We start from the raw sequence: 16,674 nt of genomic DNA, 5'->3' as shown, positions 1-16,674 counted from the left end.
TGGGAAACTCCTGTAAGTAGATACCGTGTGTGGAGACTCCTATAAGAACTAAACTAAGTAAAAAAAAACCCCAACAACAAAACCCAAAGGTCCAAGAGAAGTTTAGGATAATAGACATGAACCCAAATAGCAAAGTTTCTTGGAGCAATTTTAAAATGGGTAACTTTTTTCTATTTTGCTTTAAATTTATTTTTTTTTTGCATTTTTAATTGTTATATAATATAATATAATATAATATATATAATATAAAGGTGATATACAGAGGGACTGCAGTTACATAAGTCAGGTATTAAGTACATTTCTTTTTGGACAATGTCACCCCTTCCCTCACCCTCTCCCAGTTTTTCCCTCCCATCCCCACCCCCATGTTGTATATTTAATTTTCAACATAGTGTCCAGTGAGTACCACTGCTGCATTCATTCACTCTTTGTCCCTCCATTTCTGTTTTCCCCCTTACCTTCCCAAAGACAGATAAATAAGCAAACAAGACATAAGGAAAAGAAGACAAAAAAAGAGCAACAAAGGCAAAAAAAACCCTCATTTCCATTTCCTGGAGTTCATTTTGGTGCATATTATTTCATATGATCAGATGCACATAGGCATTGGGCCTTTAACTCTACAGTGGACTACACAAGAAGTATTTCACAGAGGGGCTAATTGCACATTGCGATATGATAACTTGGTCCAGTAGGTATGCGTGTGGAGTTCATCAGACATTATTAAGGTCTAGGAGGCTTTATTTATTTATTTTTATTGTGAAAATACCATACAGAGGGGTTACAATTACATGGGCAAGGTAATGAGTACATTTATCATCAAGCATTGTTGCCTCCTCCTTTGTTTCTCCTCCCCTCCCCCCGAGCCAAAGTTGTAAAGTTTGTTTTTCTTTTTTTTTAGTCAAAGTGTTTACATTTATTCATAAATTAAATTAATTGCAGTCACTTCAATGAATGAGATTTTATTTAGGATAACCTTAAGAAAAGCATTCACCTGAAGCATAGTATTTTTGCAACTTATGGTCAGAATGAAAGGCTTAAATTCTTTTTTTTTTATTGTGAAAATATTGTACAGAGGGGTTACAATTACATGGGCAAGATAATGAGTACATTTCTTATCAAGCATTGTAGCCTCCTCCTTTGTTTCCCCTTCCCATCACTTAGGCTTAAATTCTTTATTAAAATGAACCGCACTATCTTCTTTGATTATTGAATGTTCTGGTTTATTATGTTATTTTATTTTGTTTTTTGTCGGTTACGGGCCTTGAATTCTGGGCCTGGGTGCTGTCCCTGAGCTCTTCAGCTCAAGGCTAGTGCTCTACCACTTGAGCCATAGGGCCACTTCTGGTTTTCTGAGTGGTTTATTGGAGATAAGAATCTCTCAGATTTTCCTGCCGCAGCTGGCTTTGCACCACAATCCTCAGACCTCAGACCTCAGCCTCTTAACTAGCTAGGATTACAGGTGTGAGCGTCTGGTGCCCAGCTATGTTGTTCATTTTTAAAATCAATATATACTTAAAATATTTAGTTCCAATTGTTAAATCTCAAGAATTAATATCATTCAATTAGTGAACATGACATTTTTCTGCCTTAATTCTTTTTTTTAATTGTGAAAATACTGTACTGAGGGGTTACAATTACATGGGCAAGGTTAAAGTTGGTTTTCGACATAATGTCTTGTACATCTCATTGTTGCAATGGGTCCACCTTCCCCTCCACAAATTATACCTACACCAAATACAGTGAGAACAAGGGTTATACTGTGGGGGAGGGACATATAAAGCAAAAAAGAAATATCTTATAAATATGTTAGAAACAATAGCAAGAAAGAAAAACCATTTGAGTCCTTATCTTGGGGTTCATTTCTGCTTGTCTCAGACATATATTAGTTATTGCAAATAAGGGAAATCATGGGACCAATGTTTCTTTGGGCCTGGCTTACTTCATTTCATATAATTTTTTCCAAGTCTTTCCATTTCCTAACAAATGGGACAATGTCATTCTTTCTGATGGAGGCATAGAATTCCATTGTGTATATATACCACATTTTCTTGATCTGTTCATCTACTGAGGGGCATCTGGGTTGGTTCCATATCTTAGCCATGGTAAATAATGCTGCAATAAACATAGTTGTGCTGGTAGCTTTAGTATGGGCTTTTTGTGATCATTTGAGTAAATGCCCAGACGTGAGATTGCTGGGTCATAGGAGAGCTCTATGTGGAGTCTTTTGAGGAACCGCCATACTACTTTCCATAGAATGAGTTCGATAGTGAACTTTCTCTCTCAATTTCATTGAAGAGCTCTGTTCTTCAAAGCTCTGTTTTGAAGGCCTTGTAGAATTCTGCTGTAAATCCATCTGGTCCTGGGCTTTTCTTAGATGGGAGGTCTCTTATTGCTGTTTCTATTTCAATGCTTGATATAGGCCTGTTAAGATGGTTTAACGCATCTTGGTTTAGTTTCGGCATGTCAATATTTGCTAGGAAAAGGTCCATTTCCGCCAAGTTCTCAAACTTACTAGCATAAATGTTTGAGAAGTATTCTCTTATAATGTTCTGAATCTTGGTTGTTTCTGTGGTAATGTTTCCATTCTCATCTCTGAGTTTATTTATTTGGGTGTGTTCTCTTCTTTTTCTGATAAGATTTGCTAAGGGTCTGTCAATTTTGTTAATTTTTTCAAAGAACCAACTCTTTGTTTTGTTGATTCTTTCTATGTTTTTTTTGGATTCTAACTCATTTAATTCTGACTTAATTTTAATTATGTCTTTCCGTCTACTGGATTGGGTCTAGGAGGCTTTAAGTAGGATGAAGACTTGTTTTGATAAAGTAGGAGAAATATAGTCGTATGATAACAGAAGTTGGTGACTTACTTGGCACAGATGGCAGGTAAGAAGGTGATGATGAAGTGCCAGATTGCCCGTGTGTACAGCAGAGGTAATTGTTGGGTTTCTCGTGCAGAAATCTGGCCACTTGGCGTGTCCATTCTGCCTTTAGCACTTGCTGTTTTATCTTAGTAAAGACTTGTGGGGCTCTGAAATAGTCTCAGCTATGTGTCTGCCCTTTAAACTGTATTAAATTTTGAAAGATGCATTTTGAAGAAAACTCTATCTTTAACTTGTTTTCCAATATTTGAAATGAAAAGTACATCTTTTTTCACTAGCAAGCTACTAAATGATCAAATTATGCATTTCATTAAATGATAAAGATCATAGTGATTGTGTACCTAAAACTATATTAGACAGTGTGGATTAGGGATAAGACCAAAACAAAGGTCTCTGATTGTGTTCAATCACCTTGACATGATTCCTTCAATGGGAAAATGGCTATGATCTAGGCAATAGGCAGTAATATCACTGGAGCTCAATGTGAGAAGACCTGTGACATGAATGGACAGAAGTTTCTCTAATTCTCAGTGTATTTACCATAATTCTAGCCACATTTCCTGCTTCCACACATTCATCATCTTAATATCACATGATAGTCTCTCTCTCTCTGTCTTTCCTTCCAACCCATTAATGTGTTGTTTTCTTATACCCTTGTGTATTGTAACATCTGAAAGTCAGTCCAGATTTGTCATGTACTTACATGACCAGTTTCACGGCCTCATCCTAAATTATGTTTTGTATTCCAGAACATTCCTGCTGCCATGATAGCCATGCAAAGCCTGGGACAGACCACCTTGGAGGCTGGCTTTGGGGTACCGCAAGGGGGGCAGCCTGCAGCTCTGCACTCATACCTATGGAAAGGGCTGGCGGAGAAGTTCTTGAGGGGGGAACCCAAAGTCCTAGGGGTAAGTCAGCTGTGGATCTGTGAGAAGGAGCAGTGCCGCAGTGAATGGCCCACTTCTCAGGCTGGGGCACACTTTCTCCTGTGAGGCTGACTAAGCATCAACACTCCGGGTCTCAGCAGTATTTGATTTTTCAGATTTTGTCATTTGAAAAATGGTATAATTCTTTCGCATCATACTCTGTTTAGTTGTCTTAAAAATGAAGTGACTGCATATTGATCTCTGTTGTGGATCATCAGGATTAATTGTATTAACTTCGGTATGGACAAACAGCCAAAGGAAATGAGTACACCTGCCAGTCTCCCTGCATGGCCTGCCGAGTGATTGGTGGATCCACGTGGTCCCTTTACATCCCATACCCTCTCTAAGCCTGCTTCTCAGAATACAAGAAATAGGGAATCCTTTGAGCATTTACATCTGCAGTCGCAGGAGGGCTGCCTACAAGAAAGAGAAAGTTTGAAGAATGGCAGCTAAAGGCAAAGAGACGTTGAATATACAGGTTTATTGTTTGCACAAACTCCAAACCACCGGGAAAAAACATTGTTGTGGTTACTTTTTTCCACTACTCTACTGAGTGTGTGTGTATGTGTTTACATATATGTTTGTATGTGTGTGCTTATATATGCATGTATGTGTGTTTATATATGACACATATTATAAGTTTTGGAAAATGTTATATATAATAATAAAGCAATATATAAAATATAATATATAGTATATAAAACAAAATAAATTACATATCTAATATAATTTTTAGAAAATGAAATATAATATGTAAAACAAAATACAATGTATTATATATAAAATAAGATACAATATATAATATACATAATTTTTTTTGTCAGTCATGGGGCCTGAACTCTGGGCCTGGGCACTGTCCCTCAGCTCTTCAGCTCAAGGCTAACACTCTACCACTTGAGCCACAGAGCCACTTCCAGCTTTTTCTGCTTATGTGGTGCTGAAGAATTGAACCCAGGGCCTCATGTATGCAAGGCAAGCACTCTACCACTGAGCCACCTTCCCAGCCCTATAATAATTTTTGGAAAAAAAATTACTTTCCATGAAGTAGGTCATATATGTTGACATGTGCTAGATATGTATATATACAATATATAAATATAAGTATTTTAATATTTAATAAGTATATATTTCAATATATGAATAAGTATTTAAAATTAAATTTGCTTTTAGAGTAGTTTTAAGTTCCCAGGAAAACAGAGTGGACCATACAGACATAACACATAGATCCTCTGAATCCACACGTGAGCCACTTTTCCCTCTCTTTTCCCATCAGTGCTGCCTTTGCAACAATGGATGAACTTCTAATGACCCACTGTCGCACCTGAGGCTGTATTTGTATTGCTGGAAAAATTGTCTTGAATGTTGGGGATTTCTAAAGGAAACAGGTGTATAGGATTTGTACTTTTGGTGGCTAGAACAACCAAACAGTAAAGTTGTGGCATCCTGATGAAGGATGTCACAATCTGTGGGGAAGTGGACAGGAATGGGGCCGTGTGCAGAGAAGGCCAGCCACACAGTGTAGCCTGAATTGATAACAACTTGACCTTAGGAGGACTGAGCAGCTCCCTTGCAAGGATGATTCCCAGATGACTTAGCTATCATTCAGTAGGCCCAAACTCTTAGGGATTCTACCATCTCCATACTAACAGACAGGGATCATACTTTCAGCACACAAACCTTTGGGGGTGGGGGGAGGCAAACCAGATTGAAACAACAGGCATGTTGTAAAATGCTTCCAAGTGTCTGTGTCATTGTGAACATTTCTAAACAGCAAAGTTCCTGTTGCTCCACATACTTACCAGCATTTGTCAGTGTTCTGCACTTTGGCCATTCTAGTAGGCATTCAGGGGTATCCCAATGTTGTTTCATTGTGCACTTCCCTTACGATATGTGATGTGGAGCAATTGCCGTATGCCTCTTTGTATGTTCTGGGGTGAGTGTCTCTTTTTAACCAGGGGTTTATGTGCTTAGTGTTAATTTTAAGGGCTCATTGTATAGTTTTTACAACACATTGTAAATCGATTGTAAGTCTCTTCTCCCAATTAGTGTCCTGTTTTCTCACGTCTTGACAGTATTTTTTGCCAGAAAGTTTTAATTTTAATAAATTCAACTAGTTAATTTCCTCTTTCATGGCTCATACCTTTGATAGTGTATTTTAAAAAATCGTATTTTTAGGAATTTTATCGGTTTGAGTTTTATATTTAGACGCATGAATCATTTTATATTGAATATTGTGAAAGCCAAAAGGCATGCATATAAATTTATCTTTTTACTTTTGTATGTCCTGTTTTATCCAATATTAGCCTTTCTTCACTGTATCACTTTTACTACTTTGTCAAAGGTCTAAAAACCACATTTATGTGTGCCTGTTTCTATGGTCTTTAGCCCTACATGTAAAGGCTCACAAATACATTGATTTGTGGACTCAGTGTATAGATTATGTAACTTGTGTAATATATCTTGAAGTTAGGTAGTATCAACCTTGTATTTCAAAGTCTGGATGTTTTTTACATTTTCTTATAAACTCTAAAAACCAACTTTCTGACATCCACAAAACAATTTCTTGGGATTTTGATTGAAGCTATTGAGTGTATAGATGGATTTGGGAAGAACTGACAGTATTTCTTCATTCCATATACTTCATGTTTCACCTGTAACAGAGCACATGAGATGTTTTATGCTGCTCAGGCCTGAAATTATAATCCTCCTTTACCTGGATGCCCATGGAGAATTTCCTACTGTGATTCTATTGAACTTGTTTTCTGTGCCGTTAGCTTAATCATTATCTTCTTCTCCTATGCCCATGATTTGTATGGTTGGTATTTTAACAGTGTTTCAGGGGTCTTGAATTTTCTGTTCATATTTTCTCTTTATTATCAGCTGAATGTTCTAGTGTGTCTACTTTGTAGTAAACTATTATACTGTTTTCAACTTGATTCAGTTTTCTTTATTTGACTTATTGACTTTTTCATTTCCAAAATTTAAATTTGATTTTTTCCAGCATTTTCTTTTATCGCATTTTCTCTTCCTTGTTTCTTTGCTGTCTTTGAATTCATTCAGATACTTATTTTCATTTCCTTGGATTTTGTTGATAATTTTTATAACCATTATTTTGAAATTTTATTCAGAATTTCATATATTTTAATGCCATTAGGATCTGTTATTGTGGAATTGTTATCTAGATAACAATCATGTTGCCTTTGTGGTTCATATTTCTTGTGTTTCTGCATCAGGAAATACACACTTAAGGGCTTTCTTATCAGCTTCACTAGAACTTCCAGTACAATATTGAAGGAGTAGCAAAGGATTACTGACCTGTCTTTTAAAAAAATTATTATGGTGGGAAAACTTTGAATGTCTCACTACTTGCTTTGAAGGTAGACATATGGGGATTTTTGTGCATTTTAATTGCATCAATAAACTTATTATTTTTACTTTACTGGGGACTTTTTATGACTGGACATTTGAATATGTCCTGTTTTTCCTGCATCTATTGATATGATCACATGATTTCTTTCTTATCTGTTGATGTGGTAGATTATTTAAAGTATCTATCTATCTGTCTATCTATCTATCTATCTGTCATCTGTCTGTCTGGGATAAACACTTGTTTGTAATATCATTGTTCTTTTCATATAAAGATTTTGGATTGAATTTACTAATATTTAGTTGAAAATTTTAGTATCTGGGTTCATGATAGATGTTTGTCAGTAGTTTTCTGTTTCTTATAATGTCCATTTGACTTTTCTAGCTTCAAAGAATCAGTTATAAAGCACTACCATTATGTGTTTTTTCTTCATGCATTAAAAATATTGTTATTAGAACAGTGATATACAGAGGGGTGACAGGTATAGGCGTCTGGCAAAGAGCACATTTCTTTTTGAACAGTGTCACCTCTTCCTTTACTCTCTCCAAGTTTTTCCCTCCCCTCCCCACCCACAAGTTGTGTAGTTCATTTTCAACCTAGTGTCTAGTCAGTACCATGGCTATATTTGTTAACCCTGTGTCCTCCCTCCATTTATGCCTCCCTTACCCTCTCAACGACACATAAATGGACAAACAAGACAAAAGGAAAAGAAAACAAAGCAGCAACAAAGAAAATAACCTCTTATTTTCATTTCTTAGGGTTCATTTTGATAAACATTATTTTGTATGATCAGATACAAACAGCTATTGTGCCTATAAGATCTTTTCCTAAGAATAGCCTCCTTTGGTCTTGCTGTGTGTGTGTGAATGACTACAGACGTGTATAATTTATCATCTCCCAGTGTATTTTTTAAAACATCCAGTATGTCTACTTATAGATTTATAGGCACATTCTAGTTACCATAAATGAGGGAAGTCACACAGCCTGTGTTTCTCTGGATCTGACATACTTCTCTTAATGTGATTTCTGACCCCCCCCTCTGCCCCGCCTCAAGGCTTTCAATTTCCTTATGAATGGTACAATATGGAAAAGCTATAGGTAATTTTCACAGTGTTTTCTGCAGGCATTATTGACTTCTGAAAATTTCTGGGACTAGCCATTTTTGTTTTAGACTATTATTAGCTATTGATTTGTTTTACTTAATGTCACAAGCCTATTAAGATAGACTTTTATCATGAAATAAAATGTTTGATTAACTAGAACTTGAGGAGATGAGCGCAGGGTTGAGACAGATTAGAGAGGAGAGCGGTGGAGAAGTGGCACTGCGCAAGGCACACGACACTTAGAAATTGATCTGCTAAGTCGAAATACTTTTGTACAATGTAAATGCCATAAAATAATTTAGTAAAGAAAAAGGTTGGCTTTCATGGATTTTCTTTTCTTTAGGGACTTACCCATCTCATCTAGGTTTTCAAACTTGTAGGCACAGGTTTTCTCATAGCCCTTCATTTGACTTTTGATGTGCCTGGATTCTGTAGTGATAGCCTCTATTTAACTTTTGATATTACTCATTGGTATTTTCCCTTTTCTGTTCTTAAACAGCTAGCCTTGCATTTAAAACTTTAATTTATACTAAAATTCATCTTTAGATTTTGTTGCTTATGTTTATTTTTCCCTGTTTTTACCTTTACTGATTTCTGCTCTAATTTTATCTTTTTCTTTTAACTTTAATGTATCTTTTCCTACCTTATCAGATGAAAGTTGAAGTACTAGATTTTATATTTCCTCTTCTCTAATATATTTACTCGGTACTATGAATTTACCTTTTGAACACTGCTTTCACTGCACCTCACAAATCTGAGTAAGTTGCTTTCCTTTGAACCATTTTATGTCATGGGTATAATTGCACTCCAATTCTCCTACTTTTAGGGCACTGCATTCAAAAACTCCTTCCTCAGGCTCAAATCAGTGTCATACTTGTCCATTTTTTCCCTTCACCTTATATCTACTTTTCTTTTAGTAAAAGAATTGCTTCCTAATTAGTAGGTAATTTTGTCTGCTATTTATAACTATCCTGGGTATCAGAAAAGCATCTCTGGACAGGTTTTGGTATTCACCTTCTTGCCTTGAATTGACTGTGTTTACACAAATATTCTGAGGGATAATTTTGGTAAGTTAGTATATCTACTCTTCTTTTTGTGAGCAGAGCAAAAACTTCCTGAAAGTTGAACTGAGTACCTCAAAAGATCTAGAATGAGATTAACTTTGTGGTTAGACAGGAAATAGTTTAGACATTATTACTGTGGTCATTAACCTGTTTTTGCTTTCTTATCATTTCTAGGTTGTCCAGATAATGACTGCCCTTATGAACCTCAGCATGGGAATAATAATGATGAGTACCACATTACCATTCTACAGATTAGCTCCCATCTCAGTGTATTTGGGGTTCACAATTTGGGGGTCAGTGATGGTGAGTAGCAAACCTTCCTGTATAATTAGAGATACAATAACACTTTTAGTCTATTCTGGGTTTTGGATGGAATCCTACTCAAGTCTATTTTTGTAAATCTAATACTTTGAAAGAAGTCTATTTAATCTTTATTTACTTTTCTCATATGGATTAGGGCATTAATAACAACCTTGAATTTTTCCTTCTATTACTAGTTTATTATTTCAGGATCCTTGACAGTTGCAGCAAGAATAAGAACTATAAGATCTCTGGTGAGTTGTATTTTTTTAATTTGGTATCAAAAGAGTAAGAGTAAACAGAATGCGCTTCTTTGTTTTTTTAAAAAAATTATTGTAAAGATGATATATAGTTATATAAGTAAGGTAATGAGTATATTGTTTTTTGAACAGTGTTACCCCTTCCCTCATTTTCTCCTACTTTCCCTCCCTCCAACTCCCTTCCCCTGTAAGTTGTAAAGTTCATTTCTAATGTATTGTCTAGTGAGTATCGCTGTTATATTGGTTCACTCTTTGTCCCACCATTTCTGTGATTTCCCTCCCCTTCCCCAAATCAGCTAAACTTATATACAAGACAAAGGGTATAGAAATCAAAGACAGTGACAACAGGGTATAAACTAAAGGGAGAAAAAAAGAAAGAAAAAAAGAAATAATCGCAAACAGTACAATAAAAGAAAAAAAACACTTCTTGCTTCCATTTCTTTGAGTTCATTTCAGTAAGCATCATTTTATATGGTCATGTCCACATTGCTATTGAGCCTTTGTTTTTGAAAAAGCAAGAGAGACTTGGAGTTTTTTAAATTTTTTTTAAAATAAGCTTTTTGTTGGCTCCTCCTCCTTTGTTTTTCCCCTACTACACTCCCACCCCTAAAGTCATTTTTCAACATAGTGTTTTGTACATCTCATTGTTGCAATGGGTCCTTGGAGTTTAATCTAGAATTATCTGTTTTTAAAATTTTTAGCCAAACAGTTATCTAGTGATAGCATTTCTCATATAGGACTGAATTTTGCATGAAAGTTGTTGCTCAGAGAGCCTATGTATAGATGCAGAGAATTCTGGAGAAGAAACATTGAGGTGGAAACATTTAAACAAAGCTTGGGAAGTAGAAGTCCATGACAATGACACCTAGACCACCAGATTCAAATGTGTATTTAATTTATATCCAGAAAGGATTTTGAGTTTGCAGGAAATACACTCATACTCAGCTATTACTGTGGAAGAATCCAATTCCGTAATCAACCTCCTGCTTGTATATCAGTCACAAAGACAATAAAATGGAAGATCAAGAGTAGATCAGAAGCATTTTTCTGGCAAAAGACAGTAGTTGATATTTCTCTCTCCAAAGATAGACTTGGGCCTTTTAAAACTGGCCTCCACCTGTTTCCCTGGCATATCTTCCACCTGTTACTATTAAAAATTCATATTGAACCTCCCAGATTTTCATGGTAAATTTTGTTTGGTTGGGGAGAGGAGGGCTTTGTTGTTTTTTAGGGCAAAATCTTGTTCTGTAGCACAAACTGGCCTCAAGCTTTTGATCTTCCCTTCAGCTTCCTAAATGATGAGATTACAGGCACATGCCAGCACACATTAATATAACATTTAAAACTCATACTCTTACATGAGAAGAGCAATGCAAGAAGTGATACCCAGTGGAGCTATATTACAAAGAGCACTGCGCGAATCATGGGAGGCCAGGCACCCAGAGCAGAGCATAGCAGCAGGCAGACAGACCAGGCCACCAGCTCTTATGGAAAGGAGTTTGGAATTCCTGCTGGGAAACGTAGCATTTAGCTCTCACACTTCAGGGAATCATTTGATGTATTTAACCCAGGAGGGTCAATGCCACATTTTTGTTTTGTTAAGAGATTAGAGTTTAAACCACAAGAAGGAAAAAGGTAAGTTGACAGTGTTGTAACAATCAAGATAAAGAAGATGACGCACATTGGGAAAGAAATAGAGGCTGTAAAGTGATGGGCAGATGCATGCCTGATCGTGTGACCTGTTAGTGATTCTTACTCCTTTTAGGTGCAGTGCAGTGTAGTCTTGAACACCGTTGCCTCTGTGTTTGCTGCGGCGGGGATTATAATCAGTGCGTTCAGCGTGAGGATCTTTTTACAGGATTATAGCTACGGTCACATACCAAGTAGTGAGTCCTTCATCCTTCTACTGGTGAGTATATCCTCTTCTCACGGGATGCTACAGTGGTGGGCGATCTCTGCTGCACTGCCGGTAGCCCCAAGAACACTGTGTTTCTGGAAGGTTGGAAATGGTTGAGAAACAGACCTCTATTTGATTTAGGCATGAAGTGAAGGCCTCATACTGTTCCTCCTCTCTCTATGCTGAAGGAGGTTCATGTTATAGAATACTTACTCCTTCTTAAGAATTTCTCCATGGAGCATTTGATATGATTTTTTCCTATTTAATTTACAAATGCTGATCAGTGAGTAAGTTATGTCTTCCAAAAATAGAGCCCAGATGTCCTGCATGCCCCCTGCCTCGAGCTTCCTGATGGATCCTGATGGAGTTACATGATTTTAGTAATAAATTAAAATGGTCTTAAACATCATCCCATAAATTGAGAGAAAGCCAGTATCCTTGATATCTCTGAAAATCCTTGTAAGGTTAGTCCCTTGTCACCTCAACTATCATGACCCACAACTCTCAATCTTTGGTACATTTGCTCTGAAGTTTGCCTTCATTGAGATACTATCGCTATTACTTCATCCTCCAAATGATCACATACACAGCATTTTGTAAGTACAAGAAGAAGTGTTACTGTGTTACATCATAGAAAACTTAAATATGTCATTGAATTTTACCATTAAAATGTTGCTTGGCCACTCTATTTTCTGTTGGCTTCCTTCCATTTTTCATTTGCTTTTTTTTGTAATTTCCTTGTCTTTTTCAATTAGTGTCTTAAGATAATTCAGACTTATTTTCTTAGAGAGATCATAAGTTTGAAAGTGGTCTCATTTGGATAAAATCAAAGTCTTAGGGCTGTATCTCTTTCTGAGAGCTAGTGGAAAGATCAGTTTTGATTTTTTCCCCCAGCTTCCAGTAGATGTCTCTGTTTCCTGACTTTCCTGATTGATCTTCAAATGAAGCATCACAACATATCCGCATCTCTTGGGCTTTGGTACTTCTTCCTGCTTCTGCTTTCTAGAATGTTGTAACTACTCTAGATCCACCTAAACCATCCAGAATAAAACCCCCTCTTAACAACTATCCTTAACTCCATCTGAAAACTGGATTCCATTTGACTATGTAGCTGGATGCGTCCACAGGTTCTAAGATCTTCTTGGAAGTCGTTGCCTACAATAACCTACATATATATCGTATTATTGGATCAGTTATATGGAATTGCTAGTTCTCAGAAAGCCTAAAATGACAGTTATCTTAAAATTCTTCTTGCCTTCTACTCCTTCAATGTTTTAAGGTACTTTCATATCTCAGTTCTGTAATGAAAAATGATTGGGTGGAAGGAAATCAATTTTCATCCTAATCAGTGAAAACAATGACATTGGGAAGTCTATGACTTGGCCAAGGCATTCTCCAGCAGCCATGGTGATTAATAGTATACTACTCAAACTTACAGTCTCCACAGTTCCTCACATTCCTTTGTTATGGCTTCATTGTAGGGTTTGGATGGCATGGTGCTCATGCTAAGCGTGCTGGAATTCTGCGTTGCTGTGTCCCTCTCAGCATTTGGATGCAAAGCAACCTGTTGTAACCCTGGTGGGGTGAGTATTGGCCTTCATGTGAATAGGGCACTTGTTGTTTGCTGTGTAATCAACTGTACAACTGTACATATAGGCTGAAAACAACACGTTTGTTATCTCTCAGCTTCCAGAGCTCAGGTGTGTGGGCTCAGCTTAGCTGGGCCCTCTGCTCGGTTCTGCTCTGCTCAGGTTGTCACCAGGCTGTAGTCATTGAGTTGGCTGGGCTGAGATCTCATCTGCAGCTTCTGCTTCTTCCCCATGCTTATGTTGCAGAATTCATTTCCCGTCAGATGTAGAATTCAGGTCATTGTAGTTCTTCCCTGAGGAAATCTTGAGTGTTGCTGTTCACAGCGAGACTGGGAGCTCAGTGTCTGGTAGGCAGAGAGTGGCTTGCACCATGTGGGTATAGACAAAGCTTACTAAAAGCATCACATACTTAGGTATGGCATACAGGCAAGGAAAGTAACCGTCTTACATATATGCAGACGATGGGAGTTAATCTAGAGTCAGTAAGCAGGAAAAGTTAACCTTCGTCAACAAATGTGAAGCAGTTTTACATGATCAAAGGTTAAAAAGAACAAGCAAATTGCTGGTGAGCTATCTTATGCACACAAAGGGAATTTCGAGGGATTGTTTATGGGATTATTCAGAGGAGCAGGAAGGGCATGTTCTGCATGCCTTCCCCTAGTTTTATGGCTGGGCATCCTGATTGTTGCCAGACTTTGAAGGAGTTTTCTCTTCCCCGAGGCTATGCATGTTAGCATACACAACCTCACAGCACACAAATCCTCAGCTGGCATCCCAGGAGCCAGTTCCTCTGACACTTGAGGACAAAGATTTCAAGTGCTTTCAGGCTTTTGGCTCACATGCTAGAAGTTCATATGATTTTTTTTTTTGTCAGTTGTGGGGCTTGAACTCAGCACTTGGGTACAGTCCCTGAGCTTCTTCGCTCAAGGCTAGTGCTCTACCACTTTGAGCCACAGCCCCACTTCCGGTTTTCTGGTGGTTAATTGGAGATTAGAGTCTCACAGACTTTCCTGCCTTGGGCTTGCATTAAACCATAATTCTCAGGTCTCAGTCTCCGGAGTAGCTAGGATTACAGGTGTGGGCCACCAGCGTCCTGCTTGAATATCAAGACACTCAGAGTCAACTGATCAGTGACCACTCACAGGAGTGATAGCCATTCTCTCCATGAGTTTTACCTTAGAATTATGCATATTTGCATATTTCAATGAGCAAAGAAGTTACTTTTCCATTACTCCCACATCAAAGGACATCTCCTGGGTTTAGGTCCAAGAACATTTCTCAGTAGAGAAGCCCCCTTAGAGTGCCAGAATTTTATCTACTACCTTATCTTTTATCTTTTAGCTATTATATCTTTTAGCTACTATAACTATTGAGGAAATGTTGAGATAAAACTTCTCTCCTAGCTTGTGCACATCTGGCTGTTGTCTTACCCCAAAACCCACAGCAGATGCTCTGGGCTGCTACGCAGAAAGATTTCCTACATAGAAAGGGGAAGTGGAATGTAAAAAGAGAAAAAGAGTTCCAGAAAGAGGACCGAGGAATAGCAGGGTCAGGGAATCCAGCAAGCATTAAGGGTTCTAGGGAAGGGAAGTGGCTAGTGAAACTCTACCAGCTGCCCAGACACAACTCCCAGACAAACAATAAAATGATCATGGTTGTTGAGAATGTTGAGTGCTTATTTATATTGATATTTACAACCTTTCATCTTTTACATATTTTCATTTCTCAGAAAATACTATACCCCCTCATAGGCCACAGAAGGGAGACAGACCTATCATACTCCAGGGATTTCACATTACCCTCATACTTCACTCTAGAAGTACGAATTTCTCAGAAAGTGTAGAAAGCTGGGAATACTAGTGCATTAAGCATTTTGGAGATGAGATAATTCTTTAGTGAACTTCAAAGATATCTATATCCATATCTATATTTATCTATAGCTATTATAAATATTATAGATTATATATCTATATTATAGAGATAGACAGACAGATAGATAGATAGATAGATAGATAGATAGATAGATAGATAGATAGATAGATAGTGCCAGGTCTGGGACTTGAACTCAGGCCTTGGAGCTGTCCCTGAGCTTCTTTTGCTCAAGGCTAGCACTCGAGTGCTAGCCACCTGAATCACAGCTCCACTTCCAGCTTTTCTGTGATTAGAGATAAGTGTCTCATGGACTTTTCTGCCCAGGTTGGCTTCGAACCCAGATCCTCAGATCTTGGCTTCCTGAGTAGCTAGGATTACAGGCATAAGCCACTGGTGCCTGGATCCAGATTTAAATATTTAAGACTGAGCTCCATCTACTCTAGCTTATGTATAGAGCAGGTAAACGTTACTCCCACTGAATCTCCTGTGTGAAAGGAGAAGGGCAGTGGTCTATGTCTATGTTCCTGTATCTTCTATCTTTCCTTGTCCATCACTGCCCCCAAACAGCTGTATGTCACACGAGGTTGTGGAAGAAGGACCACAGTGGTATTTTAGTTTGGTGAAAATTTCTGCCATTATAGGACAGCATGGTTTTGCAGTAATCAGAAAATCATGCTGTGGATCTCTTTCTGTCATCAACAGTGCAAATAGGTTTGCAAGCACGGCTCTGCCTTCTGTGTAACACCTTGATTTCCTGACCTCACTGGGCTCACATCCACGCATTAGATTGGTTCACTCCAAGTCTCAGCAACGGCCATGAGCATTGTAGGCCAAAGATCCCTCACTGAATATGCGTTCTAGATCTAGCCTGATCTAACAAATGCCCAAATGCCTCCCAAGATGACTAAGAGATTCAAAGACAAGAGAGAAGGCTGTGGAGGTTGTGACATTATGTCTGAAGGGAAAGGGATTTCTGAGGACCTTTGGTGAATCAGTAATATTCTGATTGATTTCACAGGTTGTGTTAGTCCTGCCATCAGATCTTCACACAGTGAAAGCAACATCTCCTGCACCATTTGAAGGAAATTTGCATGCCACCAGCAAATCAACAACAGATTTATCCTGAATTAGTTCAAGAATTATATTTGAGAGAGTAACAGAACCCAGTTCATATTCATGGATGTGTTTGCCAGGTGGTCAACAGCACCTGGAATGTATTTTCTTCATCCTAAAATATTTTATGTAAGGGCATTAAGTTGTCAGAGTCAGAAAGGCCAAAAGATATTACTGAAGTGAATTAATGATGTCTTTGTACAGAATTCATATTTCTGCTTTCTCGTTTAATGTTCTTGCCATGTGTCTGCCCTGCCTTTGAGGAGTTTTGTTTCTTGTTTTTTGTTTTTGGTGCTAGTCCTGAGGC

At 37.7% G+C, this 16,674-nt stretch overlaps 2 protein-coding genes across 2 annotated transcripts in view; both read left to right on the top strand.

Moving 5' to 3' along the window:
- LOC122104825 (membrane-spanning 4-domains subfamily A member 4A-like) overlaps positions 1-16,555 on the top strand; it is a 28,114-nt gene extending 11,559 nt beyond the window's left edge. The window contains exons 3-8 of the mRNA XM_042675748.1: positions 3,626-3,784; positions 9,511-9,639; positions 9,834-9,890; positions 11,662-11,805; positions 13,275-13,376; positions 16,273-16,555. Coding sequence (XP_042531682.1) covers positions 3,626-3,784; positions 9,511-9,639; positions 9,834-9,890; positions 11,662-11,805; positions 13,275-13,376; positions 16,273-16,380 — 699 coding nt within the window. The 3' untranslated portion in view covers positions 16,381-16,555. The remainder of the gene's footprint in view (positions 1-3,625; positions 3,785-9,510; positions 9,640-9,833; positions 9,891-11,661; positions 11,806-13,274; positions 13,377-16,272) is intronic.
- LOC122105153 (membrane-spanning 4-domains subfamily A member 4A-like) overlaps positions 1-16,674 on the top strand; it is a 41,150-nt gene that overhangs the window by 2,702 nt on the left and 21,774 nt on the right. The window lies entirely within an intron of this gene.

The sequence above is a fragment of the Dipodomys spectabilis genome, unplaced genomic scaffold, assembly GCF_019054845.1.
Source record: "Dipodomys spectabilis isolate Male_0828 unplaced genomic scaffold, ASM1905484v1 ptg000030l, whole genome shotgun sequence".
Lineage (NCBI taxonomy): Eukaryota > Metazoa > Chordata > Mammalia > Rodentia > Heteromyidae > Dipodomys > Dipodomys spectabilis.
The sequence above is the reverse complement of the archived record's forward strand: the minus strand, read 5'-3'. Positions and strand labels throughout refer to the sequence as shown.